The sequence below is a fragment of the Muntiacus reevesi genome, chromosome 19 (assembly GCF_963930625.1).
Source record: "Muntiacus reevesi chromosome 19, mMunRee1.1, whole genome shotgun sequence".
NCBI lineage: Eukaryota > Metazoa > Chordata > Mammalia > Artiodactyla > Cervidae > Muntiacus > Muntiacus reevesi.
The window spans coordinates 37,362,612-37,386,997 of record NC_089267.1 but is presented as its reverse complement, the minus strand read 5'-3'; the positions used below and the strand labels follow the sequence as shown (position 1 = coordinate 37,386,997).

Here is a 24,386-nt window from a genome sequence, read left to right as displayed (position 1 = left end):
GCAATGGAACTGTCATAACATTTTTTAAAAGACAGAGCTAGGGTTAGAACCCTAGAGCATTCATTCAAATCCTTCATTTAATAAAGACCTACCATTTATTATCTGCTAAGCACAGAGATATGAAGGGGGAAAAAAAGAGTTTAACTTATAGTTCAGTTTATGCTGCTGATCCAGTAGCAAGATTCTGTAACAAAGGAGCCATAAATCCACTTAACAATACTACCATTTAGCCCACATTTCTCTACCTTTGCTAAAGAATAATGTGCAATTGCCAGATGCTTTGCTAAAATTCAACTCAAGTAACTTATGAGTACAAACATTATGCCAACGCTAGGAATACAAAAATTAGTGAGATCTGATTCTTGCTCTCAAGAAGTTCATAATTTTGAAAAAGAGATAAACTATATCCTGGCATTCTTTCAGCCTACCAGAATAATGTCATAAAAATGAGTCATCCTATAGTTCATCTTCTTACTCTTGGCTATATCCTGCTGTAAAATTAAAATACATCTTTCCTCCCTTGGTGTTTACAACTTCCAAATATTTATAGTCTTATGTCTCTATTTTACTGTCTCTTTGCTAAGTTGAATACATTTAGCTCCTTTTCTCCTTTCCTTTTAAAACAATTTCTCAATGTAAGTAACATTTTTGATGACTGTATTTAAATTCTCTATTTCTGTATTACATTCTAGGATCCAAACGACATAATTATTTTTCCAGATATGCAATCAATCACAATGAAAAACATCAACCTCACTGATGATGTACTTCTATGTGTGAAGTCCAAAACACTGGTTTTTATTTACTTTTTTAATTTGCTGATATACTGTTACACTGCAATTTTATATTTACTCTAACACTTTTAATTGTATGAATTTCCTACTTTTCTCACACAAAATTAAAATTTAGAGATGGTATGCACTCTGAAACAGTTGTGACTAGCAGTGTAAACCCAAATTTCCTACAGTAATAGGAAATGAAGCATTTAAAAAACCTACTCATTGACTAAAACTGCAACTCTACTCTTAAGCTCATACAAAAAAGTTTTTCAAAAGTCTCCATCATACCCCTTTTAACCTTGTTCATATTTCTATATTTCTATATCTACTGCAGAATGTATCTATAAAGTAAACATATGGTTTTAAATCTATTCCGGAAAATATTTTGGCCTAACCATGACAGTATGACAATATGGTCCAGATAGCAGGCCTCATGATCAGTGAAAGAACTAAGGAGGCTATCAAAGACTATATTCTTACTGGTTTAAAGCTTCAAATCTTATTAGAGTTATTTATTTAAGGAGTAGAGGCACTAGGGGACTATACAGGTAAAATATAAACAAATGTTATACTAGGGTCAGAACCACATTCAGAACACATCAATATTGTGCCCATGCTAATACAGATGGCCAATAATGGCACAATGGCACATGAAAAGAGGCTTCACATCACTAATTATTAGAGAAATGCAAATCAAAATTACAGTGAGGTACCATCTCATACCAGTCAGAACGGCCATCATTAAAAAGTCTACAAATAACAAATGCTGAAGAGGATGCAGAGAAAAGGGAATTTTCCTACACTGTTGGTGGGAATGTAAGTTGGTGCAGTTACTGTGGAAAACAGTATGGAGATTCCTTAAAAACTGAAAATAGTGTTACCATATGACCCAGCAGTCCAACTCCTGGAAATTATAGTTTTGTGGATATATTCCCGGATATATATCCAGACAAAACTGTAATTCAAAAAGATATATGCACACCTATGTTCACAGCAGCGCTATTCACAACAGCCCAGACATGGAAACAATCTAAAAGTCCACTGATGAGATGAATAGATAAATAAGATGTGGTACATATATACAATACCACTCAGCCATAAAAAAGCAAAAAACAATGCCATTCGCAGCAACATGGATGCAACTAGAGGCTATCATACTAAGTGAAATTAAGTCAGAAAGAGAAAGAAATACGGCCTTATATCCCTTGTATGTAGAATCTAAAATATGAAACAAATGAACCTAACTATGAAACAGAAACAGTTTCACAGACATACAGAACAGACTTGGGGTTGCCAAGGGGAAGAGGGTTGGGGGAAGGATGGAATGGGAGGCTGGGGTTAGCAGATGGAAGCTATTTCATGTAAAACGGATAAACAATAAGTTCCTACTATACAGCACAGGGAACAAAGTCAATATCCTATGATAAACCATAAAGGAAAAGAATATTTTAAAAAAGAATGTGTGTGTATAGCTGAATCACTATGTTGTACAGCAGAAATTAATACAACATTGCAAATCAACTATAATTCAATAATACATATATATAAGATATATATTGCATGTATATGTATGTGTACATATATATGTCTGTGTGTCTATGTGTGTGTATATATATGTAGTCCATGCTATGTATGAGGTAACAATAATCAGTGGTGGCTTCTTTAATAGGGAAAAATAATTTAATCAAGAAAAAATAAAAAACCCTTAATTCTGTTGCTCACAAACTGTCAGTAGTTAAAAACAAACAAACTCCCTAGCCTGATATTTAGGGCCTTCCTCAATCAGGCTCCAACTCATTATCTTCCTAGTCTGACTTCATACTACCCTAACTCAGCTTATCCATTTTTGAACCTGACAGAACTACACACTGTTTCTGAGATAATTCAAGTGCTTTCTCCCCACAGAAATGTCACATCCAACACTCCATTAGGTTACCCTCATCTCTCAAATCCCTCTTTAAATTCTAAATGGCACCTCTCTGAAGCTTTCCCCCAGCTCAGAATCTCTTCCAACCCTGAGTGGCATTTAGTCTGTACTCCTCACATTGCCATGATCACATTCTCTCCCATCTGTCTTGTAGTATAATTGTTTGTGTACATGTTATATTTCTTCTCTCAGACTAAACTCCTAAGAAGGTCTTGATATAGTCACATTGGTACTGACTTCACCAGTCCATGCTTGGCACATATTAATACAAGGAAATTAAAAAAAGTTTAGTTGGGAAGTGTGCTGAATACAAATGTTACCTGATTCAAAAACATGCTGTAATAATCAATATTCTTACTGATTCACTAAGGAAATATTTACTCAGTATCTATTGTATACCAGAGCATCAATATACCAAAATGAGCCACTGACCCCACTCTCTCAATAATTTTATGGCCTAGAACATCTTCCAGACATCTATATAAATCACTATAGTGCTAACAGACAAATGCCAGGAGAGGAGCAAGATGAAGTACAACAGCAACCAACAAGGACAGATTATTTCCACGTTGGGATAGATATGAGGATAAGTTTAACATTTGTGCAAGTTCTGAAAAACAGGGAATATCTGAATATATAGAGACAGGATAGTGTTTTAAGACAAGAGAAATAAATGCCACTGAGGCAGGAAATCTCAGGAGGATCTAAGGAATAATCAGTAGTTCAACAGTATAGTGTAAGTGAGAGATTATAGGGATATAGGAGAAAAATTTTAAAGGCAGCTGGAGGTGTACCTGACAAGACCTCAGAAGCCAAAAAAGGAACTAGAGCTTTAGTCTCTAAGCAGTGAGGAACTATTTCAAAGTTCCTGAGCAGGGACTGAGTAATTATTCTGAAGGTCTACAGTGGACTGGAAGGTAAAGGGATGGTCGACAAGGAGACAAGAGGCTAGCACCATCCTACAAGAAAAGGATAGTAAAGGCCTGAACTAGGACTGAGGCACCAGGAATAGAAACGGATGAATGGAAGAGAGATTTTAGTGGTGAAACTGACGGGACTAGACAAGCTCCAGATGTGGAGTACAAGGGTCTGCAAGTGGTAAGAGAAGTTTCTAGGCCAGAAGGAGGGCTGTGCCATCACCAGGATGGCTGAGTGTTAAGTCACTCAGCGTGTCTGACTCTGCAGCCCCATGGACCGCAGCCCACCAGGCTCCCCATCCATGTGATTCTCCAGGCAAGAAGACTGGCGTGTGTAGCCATTTCCTTCTCCAGGGGATCGTCCCAAACCAGGGATCGAACCCAGATCTCCTGCATTGCAGGCAGATTCTTCACCATCTGAGTCACCAGGGAAGCCTCCATCACCAGGATAGAGGACATTAAAGCAGCAGCAAGTTTGGGTGGGCGAAAACTGAGTCCTGGCTATAATCAGGTTTTAGTACTACTGGATATGCAGGCAGTGAAATCACAAATAAAACGTCAAACGATCCTATTTAGAATATAAAATTTTATGAAAAAAGAGTTGAGATTAATCTTCATTAAAGCTACAGTTCATGGGGTTGAAAAGACTTGGACATGACTGAGCGGCTAACACACTAACGACACATCCTATTTAGAAGAAATATAAAATTTTATGAAAAAAGAGTTGAGATTAATCTTCAGTAAAGAATTCTGATAAATGATTCAAACATGAATATGACCTCAAAAATATAACTCACAAAGGCTATATTAAATAACAAATTAAAATCTAAGACCATTTATGAAGGAGGGTTTGACCTAGAACCTCATGTACCCAAGAATTATTTTCATACATGCTGATTCACAGGTAATAGTAAAGCAGATATGTGGAAGGCAATGAGAACCTCAGTTTAAAATTATGAGGTGAAATCTTTCTGTTGAAATGGTAAATGCAGCTCTGTGCTGTCATTTGGCCCCAATTTAACTTAAATGCCATATCAGGAGATGCTCAAGTCGCAGACTAGGCCTAACTGACAAGGTAGCATTCCTTTCTATAATAAATACTTCTTCTCAATTAGAAGAACTGAGTCGACCTAGATTTATCCCTACTATATCCCTAGAATCTCCAAAAGTCTAAGTAAAATAAAACTTCTAATTATAAACTCACGGGTATCACAGCTATTCAGCACTCATATTTCTTAAGAACAAACAAAAGAATTTCATCAACATAAACTAAAATGATAACAATGAAAAGATGTGTAACATATAATCTGGTATTGATAAATTTTTGTTATATGTGTGCTGAGTAAAAAAGTCAAGTATTTGAATTGGGGTTAATATGCCTAATAAGTATATTTCCCCTGTTAGATTTATTCATTTACTTAATTCTATTTACTGGATGCAATGTCATTATTTCAGTTTAACTTTGAAAACAATGAGAACTTGGTCTTTAATTATTAACATTTTTACTAACAGTAAGCAAAATTATGAAAAATGAAATGGATTAAAAGGTATTTGTTTTACGCACAGCCATCCCATTAAGATTATGCAGGTCATTTGTTGAAAACCACATTGACATTTTACAGTTGTGTGTAAATGCAAGGGAAGAACATACACTAAAAGTTAAAAATGGTAATCTTTTGATCATAGGCATATGGGTGATTTTTATTTCCTTCTTTTTGCTTACATGCATCTTCAAATTTTCCTATAATTAATGTTCATCATAACTGTACCAAGAAGAAAAGTTATTTTTATAAGGAGAGAAAAAAAACATATCGATCAATTTAAAAGAAACATACTTACCAGATCTCTGTGAAGCACCCAATTTGCATGGAGGTAATGGATCCCATCGAGAATCTGGTAAAGTAATGATTTAACCATAGATCTTGGCAACTGCATGGGCTTTTTATTTGCTTTTGATGCACGGTGAAACTTAATAATATGCTAAAAATTAGAAAATATGTATTAGAGTAACATAGTCTTTGCCTGTGTCAACAAAACACAATAAAGGCTGCAATAAGTTCTGTACATTTTAAGATTACTTATTAAAGGCCAATAATGACGCAAAGAAAGATAAATAATAAGCTCAAACCAAAACAGAATCTATATTGAGGATCAATGTGACATTATTAATGTGGTTGTTATGATGACTTACTGAAACCATTAAGATTTGCATTAAGTAAAACCAAGAAGTAAAAAGGGTTTATAATTTAAAACCTGCCTTAAAATAGCATTAATTGTATTCTCTACTGACAGAAAGAAAAGGGAAAAAAATTCTGTAAATTTTCACTGTTCTATAAAATAAAGTTAGTACTTAGTGCATTTGGGTAACATTACTGACTGCATGTGTATCAGAATTATTGGAAAGTTCCACCTTCTTTTGCCACATAATGAAATTACGATATAGTCTTAGTAGTCAATAGTAAATAGCAAATCACTAGACACAAGCAGGAAGAGAAAAATGGGGAATTCAATCGCATTGAAATAAATGTAACTGGATCATCATATCCAAATTTTTATGTACACGTTATATTGTGGAAGGGGAAGAAATTCCACCTGCCCCCTGCACTCACACATCCACCTCCATCTCCATCCAACATTTGCCCAAAACATGCCAACATGGGTACTAGATATCCATGACAGAAGAGGTTCTTGTCAATATCTGCTATAAGGAAACTTCTTTCAAGGTCTATTAGTCTGTTAAAGTTATTCTTGAAAAGAATTATAATTTATATAAATGACAAACCACATTCTATTGAATCAAAATTTAATTATCCAAAGTTTGAACTTACTGCCAAGTTTGAATTTGTTTTTTACTTTTGGCAGCTCCTGGGATAAAATGTTTAAATGACTTGATTCCTAACTTTAAAAACGTGAAATTAGAATTTTTGGCTTCTTTTATATAGTTTAAAAAAAATCCCTAATATTTGCAGACCTGTCCATATTTGTTTGGTGGAGTGAATTTTAAATGGCAAAATGCTGCGAGAGAGGGACCTTCACTTAAGAGAGGAAAACTATTCACAAGCACATAACTGTTAGATATGAACTACTGTGTGCAGTGCAAAAGAAAGTAATTTCCCTGGAACTTATTAGGAAACTGCCTTTAATTACCTAAAACTACAATCTTCCACTCAGGAACATTTTTTGAAGTGAAATTTCTGAGTGTGATAAATACTATAAAACAGGATGTAAATGTTTATTGCTCTAATTCTTTTAAATCAAAATTTACCTTTAGTATATTTACTTTGCACTACGGTCAACAGAGCAAGTTTTCCTTTCTGTGCATGAGCAGTATGGAGCACATACATTTACTCTTCATACCTATATAAAATTATTATCCTACAGATAAAGTGAGTTGAGACTTACCCATAAGTCATGTTCTGCATAATCAAACAGCAGCCACACCTTCCTGTCACTGTGAGAAAGGAACACCTTCTGCAGGGCGATCACATTAGGGTGCTTCAACTCTCGCAAAAGCTGAAGGCAAGAGGAAGAGAAGGGTCACTATTCTGTTAGCAAAGAGGATAATGCACTTCCCGTAACTTCAAAATGAAATTTTTGAAAATTTAGACAATCCAGATAGCTAGCATTAAAAAAAAAAAAGCAACACCACCACCCAAATACCACAACTTAGAGATAAGCTCTGTCAACATCTTGGTACCTCTCTTTCCAATCCTTTCTCTGTATACGTATGTTTGGAAAATGGAATCCTTTTACATGGCAAGATGTAAAATAGTAAACAAAAGTAATACCATATTGCTAAATAATGAAGTGTATTTTGGCATGTGTATAATTTTTTCCTAAACTAGAGGAAAGGCGTCTAGGGAGCAGGAAGACTGTTTATATCCACTCCAGCACAGTATGTGCTCAATTTGACAAAAGGCGGAAAGATATTTAACAGTTCCTACCTAACTCAAGGCTATGGTGTTTCCAGTGGCCATGTATGGATGTGAGAGTTGGACTGTGAAGAAAGCTGAGCGCCGAAAAACTGATGCTTTTGAACTGTGGTGCTGGAGAAGACTCTTGAGAGTCCCTTGGACTGCAAGGAGATCCAACCAGTCCATCCTAAAGGAGATCAGTCCTGGGTGTTCATTGGAAGGACTGATGCTGAAGCTGAAACTCCAATACTTTGGCCTCCTCATGCGAAGAGTTGACTCATTGGAAAAGACCCTGATGAGGGATTGGCGGCAGGAGCAGAAGGGGATGAGAGAGGATGAGATGGCTGGATGGCATCACCGACTCGATGGACATGAGTTTGAGTAACCTCCGGGAGTTGGTGACGGACAGTGAGGCCTGACATGCTGCGATTCATGGGGTCGCAGAGTCGGACATGACTGAGCGACTGAACTGAACTGAATTAACTTACCCATGCCTAGAGCATGAGAGTAGTGAGCATAAGAGAATGAATCTCAAACCCACTGATAAAACTGATATAGAAAAGAGGTCCTATAAACAGAGAAAAGACTAGGCCTTTCACAAAGCAGAAGCTTCAAGCTGAACTCTGATAAGAAGAAGGAAAGATAGACCATATCAGCAAGTGAAAACTTAGTTCTTGGCCCATAACAGGCAGTTGCTTGATAAAATATTTAGCAACAATAACATTAGCTGTTCAAGGTGGAAGTCTTCTAAATATCCCTGCCTCACACTGTCCTTAACCAGAGTTCAGACTTAGCAGGTATAAACACACTCAATTTGTTAAATACTTCAAATGCCTTTTAAATGTAAAGCTCCATGGAAAATACAGAAAGAGGGGACAAAGCTCCTACTGAATAATTTCTATGTGCAAGGTGATTGTATACATCTGTTTCTTCTCTTACTTAATCCTTCCAACAACCCTATGATACACACAGAAGCTCGGGTTCAGTGTAAAAAAATAACTTGACCAAAGTCAAACATTAGAAAGAGAAGAGGTTTGAATTTAGATAGTTCTGCCTGATTCCAAAGTCCATGCTTTTTCCAGTTCCACTAAAGTCCTTGTCATCTGTTCCCACAATGTAGAAGGGAAGACAGACATACAAACAGATCAATGAGGCAGAGAAACATATTTAATTAGAGAGTTTGACTTTATTAAATGTCTACCCAGAATATGTCCTCTTTCCTGCCTGCAGGGGAAGGAAAGGTAAAACTCACTTCTGTACCTAAACCAAGCTCCCAAAACACCAAACACTGGCACAACCCCTGAACCCTGGACTCCATTTGTCTGGGAGAGGGCATGTCACATGTAGCAGTATTTAATCAACATCTCTAAAAAATTATAGTTTTTTGTGACTACAAATTACTGAGCCCTCTACAGTGAATCCACCTTAAGTTCCATGTTTAAACATTATTTCAAATAGGTAATACATCTACACAGTTCAAAAATCAAATGTACGTTAAAGGAAACACATTGAAATTACCACTCCTTCCCCCAGTGACCACAGGCTGTCCTCCCTGCTAGAAGTAATTTTTTTTAGTTGCTTGATTAGTCTTTGAACTGTTTATGCAAAGGAAAGCAAGTAGGAATATTTACACAAAAGATAGCACTTATTTTTTACTTTCTTGTAAATCTTTCATTATCAGCACAGTATTAGTTTATAGGAACCTTTCTGGTTCTTTCTTACAACTCCAAGGTATTTCCAGGTCACTTTTTTGTGGTAAAATATACATAACATAAAATTTACCACTTTAACTATTTTTAAGTGTGTAGTTCAGTAGCATTAAGTACACCGTATTCAAGAACCACCACTCTATCTCTTCTCCAAAACCTTTTCATTACACAACATTGTGTCCTATTACACAATATCTCCCATTCTCCTTTCTGTCTCTAGAAATTTGACGATGCCAAGTACTTTATATAAATGCAACTGTTCAATATTTGTTCTTTGGTGTCTGGCTTCTTTCACTTCACGTGTCTTCACGTGAAAAGACAACAGATTCATCCATGTTCTATGGATGGATCCATATAGGAAAGAAGTCCCTTTCTTTTTAAGGGTAAATATTAATAATATTTCATTGTATGCATATACCACATTTACTTATTCATTCATCCCTCCCAACATCCTATGGACATTTGAGTTGATTTCACCTTTGGTTATTATGAATAACACTGCCTTGAAGACTGATGTACAAACATCTATTTGAATCCTTGCTTTCAATTTTTTTTAATATACTCAAAAAGTAGAATTGCTGGATCCTATAATAATTATATATATATATATATATATATATATATGTATGTATGTATTTTTTAAGAAATTGCCATTCAGGTTATCTTTTCTATGAAATACAGGAGGGAAGAGGGTAAAGTTTGCAACACCATGCATTTACTAGAAAATTTCCCTTAGTCCCCAAAATTGCACTGTATAGCAACATACACTTGCAATTTCTGCATACCTATTATACTTTTTCTACCTTTCCAGTCTTTTTTTTTTTTTGGCAGGGGGCATGTGACATGGTATTTGGGCTCTTAGTTCCCTGACTGGGGATTGAACCCATAACTCCTGCAATGAAAGTGTGCAGTCCTAACCACTGTACCACCAGAGAATTCCAACCCTATAGGTCTTTATAAACGACTAAATATCAATGTGAAGCCAAGCTGAGACTAAGAAATAGCAAACTATGTTTGTTTTATTCCCTTTCCTAATTCATTTTTCACTCTACAATCAGAATGGTGTTTCAAAATACAGACCACAAGCATAAAAAAAAGAATCTTGCCATTTGCAGCAACATGGACAGACTTGGAGGGCATCATGCTAAGTGAAATAAGTCAGAGAAAGACAAATACTGTATGCATCACTTGTATGTCGAATCTAAAAAATACAACAAACTAGTGAACATAACAAAAAGAAGCAGGCTCACAGATAAAGACAACAAACTAGTGGTAACCAATGGGAGGGCGGTCAATCTAGGGATACGGGATTAAGAGGCACAAATTATTAGGTGCAAAATAAGCTACAAGGATGTATTGTACAACACGGAGCATGCAGCCAAAATTTTATAGTGACTATAAATGGAGTATAACCTTTTAAAATTGTGAATCACTGTACTGTACACTGGTAACCTACATAATATTGTACATCAGCTATACAGCAATAAAAAAAATACAAAACTGATCATCTCTGTCACTAGGGACAGAACTGAGGAATTAAAGCAAGCAATAAGGCAAAGGCCAAATAATGAGGAGGCTTGTAGGCCATGCAGAAGTGTCACCAGTGAGGTTCTCCAGTATCACTAGAAACATGCTGGGTGCAGTGGGTTAGTGGAGAAGCCAGCAGATATAAAAAATACCACGCTGTGACTTTCTTCTGTGCCTGTCTGATGGCTGGGCCACTGAACAAGTGACTTTGAGGGTGATGGAGTTTAAGTTGACTCAGATATGACTTTACCTAATCATGTGTACTTGATGTATAGTTGTATTGATATACTTTTATTCTGTTTTAACTTTACATCTGCCTCCCCTAGTAGACCATAAGCTCCCTGAGGGCAAAGACAGTTTTAAATTTATCTCTACAGGAACTAGCCCAAGGTATGGCATGTAGAAGGAGCTTTTCTAAGTGATCTCATCCAGTTTGGAGGTCTTAAATGTCACCTATACACATTAACTCCCAAACATTTCTTTCTAGTCAACGCATACTCCCTGAAGTCCAGCTGTGTGTATGTATCTAAAATGCCTCAACATCTCTACTTGAACTTCTAAAAGTCACACTGAGGTTGTCATCTCCACCTCCCCTGCCCTCTACCCCAGCTGCTCTTCCCCATCCTCAGTTAACAGCAACGCCATCATTCCAGTTACGCAGGCAAAAGTTCTCAGTCCTCAGGATTCTCCCCAGGTCTTTTCTGGTCCTTCTATTTAAAACTATAACCATCCCTCTGCTTCTTTATTTTTCTGCAAAGTATTATCACTATTGAACATAGTATATAGCTCTATATCCCTTAGGTATAATTCTAGAGAGCTTAGAAAACCAAAAGTTTTCTAGTAACTCGGGTAGGAAAAAAATTTTTACACTTCAATGGGAAAAATGCATTGTCAGAGGCATATTCTTTCAGGTTATCTGATTCTGATGCTATGGAAGCTATTGTACAACTCTGTACATTATAGATAACTGATGATAATGCAGAATAATTCTTGCTTATCTACATTCACTCCCCCATTGTGGAAGATGCTAAATTTACCTTAATTTGGACATCGTTTTAATATTCCTGATCTACAAATCCGTCTGTCCTATAGACTCTTCTTTGCATGCTCAGTCATTTCAGTTATGTCTGAGGCTTTGTGACTCTATGGACTATAACCCGCCAGGCTCCTCTGTCCATGGGATTCTCCAAGCAAGAATACTGGAGTGGGTTGCCATTTCCTCCTCCAGGGGATCTTCCCAACCCAGGGATGGAACCCACACCTCTTATGTCTCCTGCACTGGCAGGCAGGTTCTTTACCACTAGCACCACCTGGAAAGCCCATAGATTCTTCTTTGAACGGGTTATAATATCTACTAGGTTTCTTCATTTAATAAGTTAAATAAAATCTTTAAAATGTGCTCATTTTATATCTGGATCACAGTCATAATTTTATCTATTTTGAAAATTATCCTTTAATATTCATTTTACAGAAGTATCTCACTGGCAGTAACATGAAGCTGCTATAGTCTTTATCCAACTGAGTGTGAATGCTCATATATCTAATATGAAAGAGGAACTACTAGATTTGATTGGTGCATCGGAATTCCCCCTGGGTATTAGGTAATATATAATTTTTATATTTATATATATATGTGCGTGTATATATATATACACACACCATATTATCTTTCTAAAATTAAAAAAAAAAACCTATTGAAAACACATCTGGGGGAAAAAAAACAACACATCTGTTCCCCAGGTTTCATTTAAGGAGTAGGGGACCTAGGTATTGTTTATTTATTTTATATTATTTATTGTGTGTCTCTCTCCATTAACATACAAGCTGCAAGAAGGCAAAGTTTCTGCAGGTTTTATATTCCTAGTGCTTATGGTCATGAGCACATAGTAAGTACTCGATAAATATTTGCCAAAAGAATTAAATCTACTGAATTTACCTGATTCTTACAAAAATCAACCAGTAAGTAGCTTGGAATATTATAAAACGTTGCTATCTTTTCAAAAGGCATTTTGAATGACTTTGTCTTTTTAATAAGTTGACTAGACTATGTCTAACATAGTTCTTCTAGGGATTCAAACTTTTCACAAGCTACATTTACTTTAGGCTTAAAAAGGAATTGTTCTTTCAACTAGCACCCACTCTTAGCAAAAGTATAAGGGTGCTGGCTTGATGTAAAGAACAGAAACATAGCTCTTAATGGCTCAGGGTGAGATATTTAACCTGGAATAGAACTGGAAAAGCAAAGGGGTCCTATGAGGGTATTTGTAAAAGGGCTGCAAATGCGACAAATGCTACAAAATCCTGAAGAAAATGAAACAAAGGAACAGGGAACAAAGGGAGACACTTGAGGAACTGAAACAGGTTGACCAAATCAGTGATTACTTTCAAGGCTAGCAAAAAATAAAAATGCTACAAATGCCACACAAGTGCATTCTCTGTCTCTATTTACTGACCAAACAAAAACAGTAAACAACACAAATGGCCAATACTAAGAAAACTGATAAGTAAATTATGGTATATCCATATATCACAGTCTCAAATATATATGTCAAGAGTTTTAAAATACATGAAAAAGGACTTATGCTATAATACTGTGATGTGATATAAAAAAGGCTATGGGGTGATCATTTTGCAACATACAGAAATATCAAATTACCATGATGTGCACCTGGAACAAAGACAGTGTTATAGGTTAAATATACTTCCATTAAAAAAAAAAATTCAAGAAAGGGAAACAGTATGTTCCCCTCCACCCCCAACCAGGCAAGCTGGAACAAAATTTCCCATTTCTTTGCCTTCATCAGATCTAAATTTCATCTTTTATTCGGGGGGAAGGTGAAGGAAATTAAAACATGCCAGCCCAAAATGTGACGCCTCGGCATAAGCACGAGTCTGCAGTGAAGGCATCTGTGGTTCAACAGATGGAGAAAGAAGCCTTCCTGGAGGTTCCCTTATCTGATAAAAGTAGACACTAAGAACTGAGGACTGCCATAAATCCCCTCTCCCAGGGAAGTTTTATGACCATGAAAAAGACAGCAAGTCGGCACTGCATCAGACCAGCACAAACAAACGATGCTAAGACAGCCCTTATCTCCCACTGGTTTCCCCTACATATTTACCTTCCCACACTGCGCAGCCCCTCAAATTCTAAAAGCCTTTCCTTTGTCTTGTCACGTCTCTACAATTAATTGCTCTTTGTTAAAAATGGCATATTAGGTCTCAGGCCTACCCATTTCTTGGCATTTTCACTTCTAGGAAGGCCCCTGTGTCACACAAAGCTTAACATCAAATAAAATTTGTATGCTTTTCTATTAAAAAAAAATAAAATGTGCAAAATATGAAATACATTTATAAAGAGGAAATATACCACAACATTAATATAATTATCGCTAGATAGTGAATAATGTGTTTTTTTCCTTGCTTCCTATTTTTCTACTTTACAAGTTTTCTATAATGAGCATTACCTTTATATTTTACACACATGCATACACACACACACACACACACACACACACAGCTTCTTCTCTCCAGAATTCTACCTGCTAAGATAAGATACTATCATGCAAGCCAAGCTTCTTATACAGTTGATTTGAGAAGGGACAAAAGAAAAGAGATGCTTGTACTTGTGCTTCCCCAAATTCTTGGCAATATCAGATTTTACCAATGAACTTTAATCTCGTGTCACAGATATTTGTTCAACATGACATCACACAACTATAAACATGCTTTAATCACAAAAAGAGCAGTTTAGTATAGCATGATTTTCCTGTGAAAATCCCACACCAATTGATAACATTTCCTGTGCCAGACACAGAGCACTAACGTGATCCCAAAAGAGCCTTAATGAAGAACATGCAGTGGGCATGCCAAGACTTTATCTGATCCACCTTCCATGCAGGCATCTAAGTGACTATAAAGTGTCTACTTTTCACTGTCCTAAACAATCTAGAGCTATAATCCTAAACTTTTTTCTTTAAAGCACTACTTAGAATCCTGGCTCCATTTGGGGAGCCTTGTGCTAGACGAACAATTACAGAATCCATTTGTATTTTTATCCACACATCTTTCTTCCTCTTTCATCTGTACTTTCTTTTCTCTAAGTCTCTGATGCCCCAGGGCTTCCAGATTCCTTTTTCAGGGTATCTAAATGGAAAGGGTCCTCTTATACTTCAATAACTCACTTATCTCAAAGTAACTCCAATTTTTTATTCTTATTTGATCTGTTATAAGTAACAGTATGATCCATTTGACCATTGATCTTTATTTTTAGAAAACTTTATTTTAGAAAGCATTCAATGAGTGTATCTTTTTTTAAAGTGTGTAACCCTTCCCTCCTGCAAAATAAAAAAGAAGATAAATGAGGAAACAAACTTTATGACAAATAGGAGATTCATCTAACTTCAAAATGCCCTAGCATTCCTAAACTGAAACTTAAGAATTAGCATTTTGAAACCTGACACTTTCACACCTGTGGCAACCTTCTCAGGAGGACTCCACACACACAGAGAAACAACAACCTTCCAGCAGGTGGCACTCACACTCTGAAGAGGGGTCTAGAAAACAGTACACCAGCCCTGGTTCAAGGTGGCCTGAATTTTTTGCTTTCTTTTACTCTATTACACTGCTTAGGTACTTGTCATAAGCTTCTAGGAGGTCAATGTTCCCCATCACCACCCAACGAAAGTTAATAGTGAGATAGCAGGTACAATGCAGAGTACAGATTTTAGAATTCAGAGACCTGAGTTTGAGCCCTGACCATAGCCATATGATATAAACCAAGTTGCTCAACCCCTCTGAGCCTCATGGAGGAATAAAAACATCTACTGACAAACATATAGTTTCTGTAAGGATTAAATGAATGTACATTAACTATGTAACACACTGCTTGCAAAATATTAAATACTTGGCAAATTACAGTTGTTACTCTTACACCAACCACTCCTGGCAAGGATGTCATGAGGACTGAATGAAATGATGCATGTACCATGCATGGCATGAAACAAGTTCATGATAAGCAATAGTTGTTATCATAGTACATAAGTGAGAAAGGTTAAGCATTTCAGGCAGTCAGAGATACTTGTTTGCCACAGAGATGCTGTGATGGGGAATGCCATCGCACCACCTCCTGCCATTACATCTCCTTCCCAAAGTGCCTGAGACTCTGGTAGATTCTATAATAACAGTATAGTTATAAGAAGGTCATTTCACTTTACACTTTTCAACAGTCTAGTTTCCTTTTCTCTGACTTCAAGTACTTGGTCTGAGAAAGAGACATGAAACCAAGTGAGGGCTGTAGTAATAAGAAGTTTACATTCTGTGACTATGATCGCATATATGTTCTTTTAAAAGTATAAGTGTTTAATCTTTTATGCAATGTATTCCATGAGAAAACAGAATACACTTCCTATAAATCAATAGCATTCTGAATATATGAACTTTAAATATTAAAAAAAAGATGCAATTCAAAATAAAGAGTTTATAAAGTTAAATCTCAATTATCTGGAATTCTCAGGAGCATTGTTTCACTGAGGGATTATCTGAAAATCTTTTCTTGCTTCAATGATCCTTGCCAAAAATGTTCCCTACCTTCACAATTATCAAAACTAAATTTACCTTTGACTTTAGGTATATTTTTAATGTCTTAGGGTTTCAATAAATATGAACAAATGTGTATTTCCTCATTTATCCTTTTTTTCTCCTTGAAATATAATGAGAAGAAAAAATAAACTAACTTAAAACTCCTTATTTAGATCCTGCCTTAAAAAGGAAAAAAGAATTTTCTGATTCTCCTCTGTCTCTAGTCCTCTTCTTTTTCTTCTCTTCTATTCTGCAGTCTCTTTTGCTATCTTAGCCATGTGTCTGAGGTTTAGCCACGACTCCTATGGAGAATCCCAAATCTCAATCTTTACCCCTCATCTCACTGTTAAACTCACACTAGTTTCCAACTGTGCATTCATAAATCCACATGGAAATCCACTGTACCTCAAAAACCACAGATCCAAAACTGAACATCGCTTGCTCACCTCCACCCCTTAGTGGGTCCACTATTCTCGGAATTACATCAGTATTTCCCAATCACCAAGGCAAGCAAAACCTTAAAACCAGTGTTCAAGTGCAGTATATGACATCTTTTAAATATCACTCAGGAATTCTCACCTTGATAATCAAAATGAATCCTTAACTGGTATTTACACATGTGCTCTTGTCTCTGTTTGGACAGATTTTTCCTATCCTTTTTGCCTGATTAACCCCTACTTGAATTTTAGAAAGGATTGGTTTACCACTGCCTCTAAAAAGTGTTCCCTGAAACTCCTAGTTTCAGTGGTTACCTCTTCTGTGTTCCTTTCATACTGTATTTCTCTGAATAGGACATTAATTAAATTAGGACATAGTTTAATTATTGAGCCCCCCCAATAGACTCCATGGTTCTCTGCTATTGTTCAATTGCTCAGTTGTGTCTGAATCTTTGTAACCCCATGGACTGCAGCACGCCAGGCTTCCCTGCCCTTCACCATCTCCCAGAACTTGATCAAACTCATATCCATTGAGTTGGTGATGCCATCCAACCATCTCATCCACTGTTGTCCCCTTCTCCTCCTGCCTTCAATCTTTCCCAGCATCAGGGTCTTTTCCAATGAGTCAGCTCTTTGCATCAGGTGGTCAAAGTAGTGGAGCTTCAGCATTAGTCCTTCCAATGAATATTCAGGGTTGATTTCCTTTAGGATTGACTGGTTTGATAGAACTGGTATGGTTCTAGTATGTAGGAACTGTCTTCCATCTCTACATTTCCCCTGTCAACAAGCCAGACACAGGGTAGGTATTCAACAAATGCTGGCTGAATTAACTGAGTGAGGACCTGTCATCTATCTCCTCATGCACTGACATGCATATCACCTACTACATCCCATGCACTGAAATCAAAATATCTTCCTCAAATAAGAAGTCTAATAATGTTAACTCTCCCATCCTAAAATCTTAAATGGCTCCAAAGGTTAAACCTGCAAACAAAACATTTAATAAGACTATCTACAACAAAGGCTGGAGTAGGAAATGGCAACCCACTCCAGCATTCTTGCCTAGAGAACCCCAAGGATTGAGGAACTGGGTGGGCTGCAGTCCACTGGGTCACAAAGAGTCAGACAGAACTGAAGCAACTTAGCATGCACGCATGCATGCCAAAGGCTAAATCTATTTTTCTTACAAATAATTTATTGACGGAGGGAGAACCTGAGATTCAAGATAAAACTGAATTGTAAAGATTTTAACCAAAGATGAGGCAGGTAGATAAGATCCAGGTTAGGAACAGTGAACTTTGCCCTAATACAGGGGGTGTCATAACTGACATACGCTGCGGCCTTCACCTTCAGAATACTCCCTACACAATCACCAACGGGTTCCCAAGGTCTGCACTGCACAGAATTCTGCCCATTACCTATCATCTCCCATAAAACCTTGCCCTGGGACGTGGAGATGAAGCAAAAACATGTCGGAAAATACCCAGCAGGTAGCAATGACTTTTAAAAGTCACAATTCATTAATAAATATTTAAGTGCCCAGCAAATTTCAGGCACAGGGAGCCTCTGTTAAGTCTCTGTTAATGGCTTAACAAAGACAAGCAGATTAAGAGATTAATCAAAATTTAAAGCTATAATCATGATGAGGCCATTAAGAAAAATACAGAATAGGCATATACACAGACATGACCTAGTCTGGAAAATGAGAGAAGTATGCTCGTTGGATAGAGGGAACTGAGAATGACAGAGATTCAGCCAGCAAGAAGAGTGTACTAACAGATATTCTCATCATGCCCTGAACACACTGAATCTGAGAACTCCTTTACTATTCACCTTCTAGGAGCAAGTGTCAAATGAAATCCCTCTATATTATATTCTAAATTTGCCAGGGCAGACTTCTATGATCTATAAGAGAGCTCAGTGCTCTTCTTTTCGGATGAATATTTATAAAGCCACTGACAACTAGGACCTGGGCGCAAAGCAGGCACCTGACAAGTTCTGTTGAGAAAGAAAATGAAAGCAACAGGACAAGAATTGATTTCCCACACGATGGTTACATGACATTTATTCCACATTGGGAGAATACTGGTTTCAAAAAGGCCGTTATCTTTTTTTATCAACAAGAAACTTTCAAACAAAATTAGGTAAGAATGTTCAAGAAATTTCATAAGCCTAAAAAATAACTTGCAATTGGTAATTAATTAATTCAGCAAAATAAAGTAGTAGTAGTTTTATCAAGTTTCATCCTAGATAAACCTTATGTTTAGCTTGGTGTGCTCTCAGGTTACCTGGTGTTACCTCTAGCTCATATTTTTATAACTCACATTTCTAAAACTGTAGAGATGCCACTTTCTTTAGTAAAACCAGGCAGCCGAGCAGCCCTGGCATTCACCTCTTCCCCTCCCGCCCCCAGGCCCTAGGCGGTGCCGGCTGAGGATGTGTAGGGAGAAGGGAGGGCGTTTGCTTTCTGAAGGAGCTCATCTAGTAATGCACGCTAGATACTCCACTGCTCACAATGACAGGCATTATCAGTGGTCAGACAACCTACCCCAGATAGTTCAAGAAAATACACTAACACAATTTATGGGTACAGGTTTGATTAAGTATTAATGGCTAAATTACCAGTACCAATAATTCAACATATTTCATAGCACTGTGCTTCTAGAGAAGATAAAAGCAGTGAAGTCAAGGCTCAAATAAAATAACCATTTATAGTTCCTGAAGATCTCACAGGAATTTTAACAACTGTAATAAGGAAAGCTACTAAATGATCTGACCAAAATATAATTCAGGAAATGTCCCCTACACTGTTTCCATTAAATGGAAAAACTGCTTCCTTCCTACTCTGCTAAGAAATCTTTACATGTATTATGAGAAAACACTGAGAGGGATGAGTTTCCACAATGAAATAAATTATTTCTTTTATATTAAAGGTCTATTAGATTTAATCAATAAATTCTATTTCTTAATTTTAATTTTTTAAAAGAGCCACAATGTGACTGACATATGTGGTTTTTATGAAAATATGTTAAACGATTAGGAAAAAACTAGAAATCACTATAGTAGTTAAAATAGTTCACAATATTATCATTTTCCATAATTTTGTGTTTAGCAGAGCACATATGCCAAAAGGACAAATTAATCTTAAAGTAAGCTCTCTTGGAATGCTTTTGGAGCTCTGAAATTTAATGTCTACTCAAAGCTGCTTACAATGAACATATAAAATGTCAAAATTACTAGACTGTCCTCTTTGAAACATTCTTCTCCAACATAAGTTCTGATCACACTCTTCAATAAACTTAAACATCCACTTTAAGGAAAGCTCCTTGTAAATAAAATCCACAGGGAAAAGGTGGATTAATCTGACTATAAAACTATCTTGTACAGAAAACATATTCTAAACAAAGGCTAACAACAAACTTGGAAAACATCACCAAATTGTAAGCCACCAGGGGACTAATTTGCTTGATTTAAAGAGCTCATGAAAAATCATTAAGAAAAAAAGAAAAACCGTTCAACAGTGGGTACAGAAGTTGAATAGACATTTCGCAAATGTAGATACAAAGTTAAATTACAGACTTTTTAAAATGCTAGGCTATCTCAGAATTTTACAATGATGACAGTAGATCAAATCATGAGGGCATGTATTTTAAGTTGTGTTTTTTTGGTGTCAAAGGATGTGTTTGTTCTGGTTGCAATCTATTGCCCAATCGCCTGTTTGATAAGGGCAGATAACTGCAAAATGACAAGCCAGGACTAGGAACATAGTCCAGTACCTAAATTAAATGACTGCAGGGGAATGAAATCAGAAGACTGTGTTTTCACTTATGGCTACTAAAGGGGAAAGGTACAGGGGAAGATAAATTAGGAGTTTGGGATTAACACACACACACACTATAAACAAAATAGATGATCAATTAGAACCTACTGTATAGCACAGGGAACTCTACTCAATATTCTGTAATAACCTAAATGGGAAAAGAATCTGAAGAAGAATGGATACACGTATATGTATAACTGAATCACTTTGCTATACACTTGAAACTAACACAAACTGTAAATCAACTCAACTCCAATATAAAATAAAAATTAAATTAAAAAAAAAAAGACTGTTTTCACTAACATGGCAACCACATCAGGTATTTTGTGCAACCAGAGCATCCACAGAAAGCCTGCTTTTTCATTTTACTAACTTCAACTTACTACTTACCTTGTATTATCTTTTTCTCCCTTTTATCTACCCCCCACCCTCCACTACCCTTGCCAGCTTTCTACTTCCTTTCTTCCTTCCCATTCACTGAGGACTTTATTATTAAAAATCTCACACTCTTCCAAATTCCTATGGCAGTTATATGTACCACTCATTTGGAATTTAACAAATGACCTTTTGTATTACTTATATTTTTATACATTTCCTAATTTTTTCAAATTAACATTTTTATATATAGATACATACTTACATTACTTGATAAAGGTATGGTCATTCCATATAGGCATATAGTCAATATCAGTAATTCCTTTTAGATATATTTTTAGTTCTCATATAATCTACAAGTCAAAAGTTGTCTAGGGCATAGGTTCCATGACTGAATCAATTGAGGTAATTTACCTATGCCCCAGAAGTGTGGCAGCATGACCAAGGTGGATGCTGGAAATGATGAAGCCAACAGATCTAAAAGAGAGAAGGATGGAGAATAATACCTGACAATGGTAACAGCAATAAGGATAGAAAGGAGGAGATGGACAGAAAGAAGGCAGGACAGATAATCAGTAGGATTTAGGAACTGATAGGCTGAAGGCAAATGATCTATGATGCTACAAGAAACTGAATAGGTAAATAGCACAAATTTAAGAAAAAGCATCAGAGCTTTGAGGTGGAGGAAAAACGTTGACTTTAGAATCAGACCTAATGAATCTGAGATGTCCATTGGGCAAATCGATGATGGTCTTGGACATGAATCTTGAAGTCAGGAGACAGAGCTCAGTTGGAAGCAAAAACAAAAAAACAAAAAAACTGGGCATTATCAGCATAGAGATGAAACTGCTAGGAAATGCTTTCATGAAAAGATGAGAAGGTTGATTAGCAGAGAGCTATTTTGAAGGGAGAAAAAAAGAAGAAAAAATTTAAGGAACTGCAAAAGAGATATTTAATAAGAGAAAGAGGATCACACAAAGACTCAAAATATGTGCTCAAGAAGTAGAAGTTGCCTTCTCCCAGGAGAGAAAATGTATGGTTATAAAACTCAAGAAGAATTTCCTTTCTATCAGAAGGGAAAACAGATCATGATTTCAACTGTTGAGAGAAATGTCTATTGATTTGTCAACCTCTATCAGAGGTATTCAGGAAGCTTAAAAGGAACAGTTTTCTCCACTGAAACTATAAATTCCATGAGGATAGATATCATGCTTGTCTTATTCATTGTTATTTACTGCAAGGAGAAGAACAAGGCCAATCATATGGTGGGCATTCCGTACTTTTTGAACCAAGGTGAAAGGTGGAAACAAAGCCAGATAACAATAAAAGCCAGGCTGCCCTTGATAGTCAATGGAGAGGAGAAACCACTTGGCTATGAACAGAGGGGCCCTAATGGCTCAGAGAGGTGGTTTTACATGTTTGGCTCTGTTACAATAGGTAAGACTTCAATATTTTTAAAATATGGAGACAGAAAAATTCATAGAGAAGGAATGCTCAGATGTTCACGTACGACCCTTTCTAGAATTATTTGCTAACATTAGCCCAAATGAATATCTAATTGGTTGAAGATTTGATATTTTAGAAAGAGTAGGAAAAAAACAATTCAAACAACATAGGATTATGGTACAGAAGAGAATGGCCTCCTAAGAGCAAGTCAGTATGGCAAAATCAACTATTAAACCCCGATATCTTTTTCCAACTTCTTTCCCTTCCTTAACTTGAAACCCACAAATTCTTTACAGGTGTCCCCGTAACAGTGGCAACAAGACCTTGTGAAAGTCATTGGTTGGTAAGGCTGAGGTGGTGAGGAAGGGGAAGAACTAAGACAATAGGGAAGGAAGAAGGAGGAGCTGAAAGATCCTTCAGGAAGGGTTTTCTCAAGTCAGGAATCACTAACATAGTTTCAGTTGTCAATGTAGTGATATGGTAAGATCCACTCACATAAAAAAACAAAAAGCATGATCTCATATGAATTCCCATGGTTCAGAACACTTCAGTTCTAAATCTACACAATCTGTTAAATGTGAGTACTTTTTTAAAAAGATCTGATCAAACAAAATAATGCTACTTTGTCAGCAGTTTCTCTTATCCTAAGAATATTCCTGAAAATATCAGCACTGAAGCCCCTGGACAGTCCTGATTCTCCTGCTCTCTCACTGGCTGGCCTCTTGCTTGCATTCTATCTCAGGCCACACCAAACCACCCCGAGGCTACCTGGTGCACCACGCTGCCTCAGACCTTTACTCCAGAAAGTAATCCACCCCAATCTGCAAATGCTTAGACACTCAGCTTCAAGATTTATTAATAACTCAAGCATCCTGTCCTTTTTGAAGCCTTTTCCTGATAGCCCCTTTTTATCTTTCTCTGTCCACCACCCACCCTCTCTCCACATACAACTGAGCACTCTTCATTAGTACCTACAGAACCAAACCAAAATAGAGTCTCTTAAAAGGGATAAAGTGAAGCTGATCAGCTCAAGTTGATCAACTGTAAGTAAAAAGGAAATCTGACTTACAGGGATTTATAGCTCCTATCAGGAATCAACGGAGGACACCAGCCACTTCCCAAGTGCCAAGTCTGGGCCAAGTCTTTCATGCCACTTCTGGACTTTCTTGTTCACATGACTCAGCCAACCATCCAAAGTCCAAAAAGAAAACCACTAGGCAACGTATCAACTGAAAAAGCCAAAAACTTCCACATTTATCCCATAAAAATTCCTTAGTCTGTGAGCAACTCAGAACTCACTGCTCCCATAGCCTTGAGTTTCCCACTTTACAAGTTGAAGTCTCACAATAAAACTCATCTTTCTGCTTTGTTTTATTGAGTATGCAGACTTTGGTTTTTGACATACCCTACTATTCTCACTTACCTCTATTATACCACTTATACCATCTGACTGCTTTACAGAATCTGATCAGATACTATACTAGGCTGGAATCCTCCTTTTTCATTCATCTTATTCCCCAGAGCCTAGGACAGAACTTAACATAGAACGTGAACTCTAAGCAAAGTGAAGTATAAAAAACTATTTGCCAAAAATTTTGTAAATACAAAATTCAAGACCATCCACCAAAGCAACACCCTAACTAGATATCTATTGCTTTGCCAACAATCCACCATTAGAGTTACTGACTTTGGGCCCTAGAAATAAGCAATTACAAAACAGAAACATTTCCAAATAGAAATAAGTGCATTTTTTGCTTTGATTATGAAGGATGCAGGTTAAAACATAACTCAGTGTATACTATGTTTCTTCCCAAATTTAAGTGTGGTTAAAATTATTATTCTACGTGCAGGAATGTGTTTCAACTATATTACTATATTTCCATCGGCCATAATTTTATAGATTTTCTATAGCCACGAAAATGGTTGTTACAGTTCTAAAAAGAGTGATGAAATCTATA

General features: G+C 36.6%; 1 protein-coding gene across 3 annotated transcripts in view; it reads right to left on the bottom strand.

Annotated features, from left to right (window-relative positions):
• The window catches only part of CDK19 (cyclin dependent kinase 19), a 268,286-nt gene that overhangs the window by 47,219 nt on the left and 196,681 nt on the right, over positions 1-24,386 (bottom strand). For all 3 annotated transcript variants that reach the window (XM_065911735.1, XM_065911733.1, XM_065911734.1), the window contains 2 exons: positions 7,026-7,136; positions 5,463-5,603 (listed from right to left, as the gene is read on the bottom strand). In XM_065911735.1, the coding sequence (XP_065767807.1) occupies positions 5,463-5,603; positions 7,026-7,136 (252 nt within the window). The remainder of the gene's footprint in view (positions 1-5,462; positions 5,604-7,025; positions 7,137-24,386) is intronic.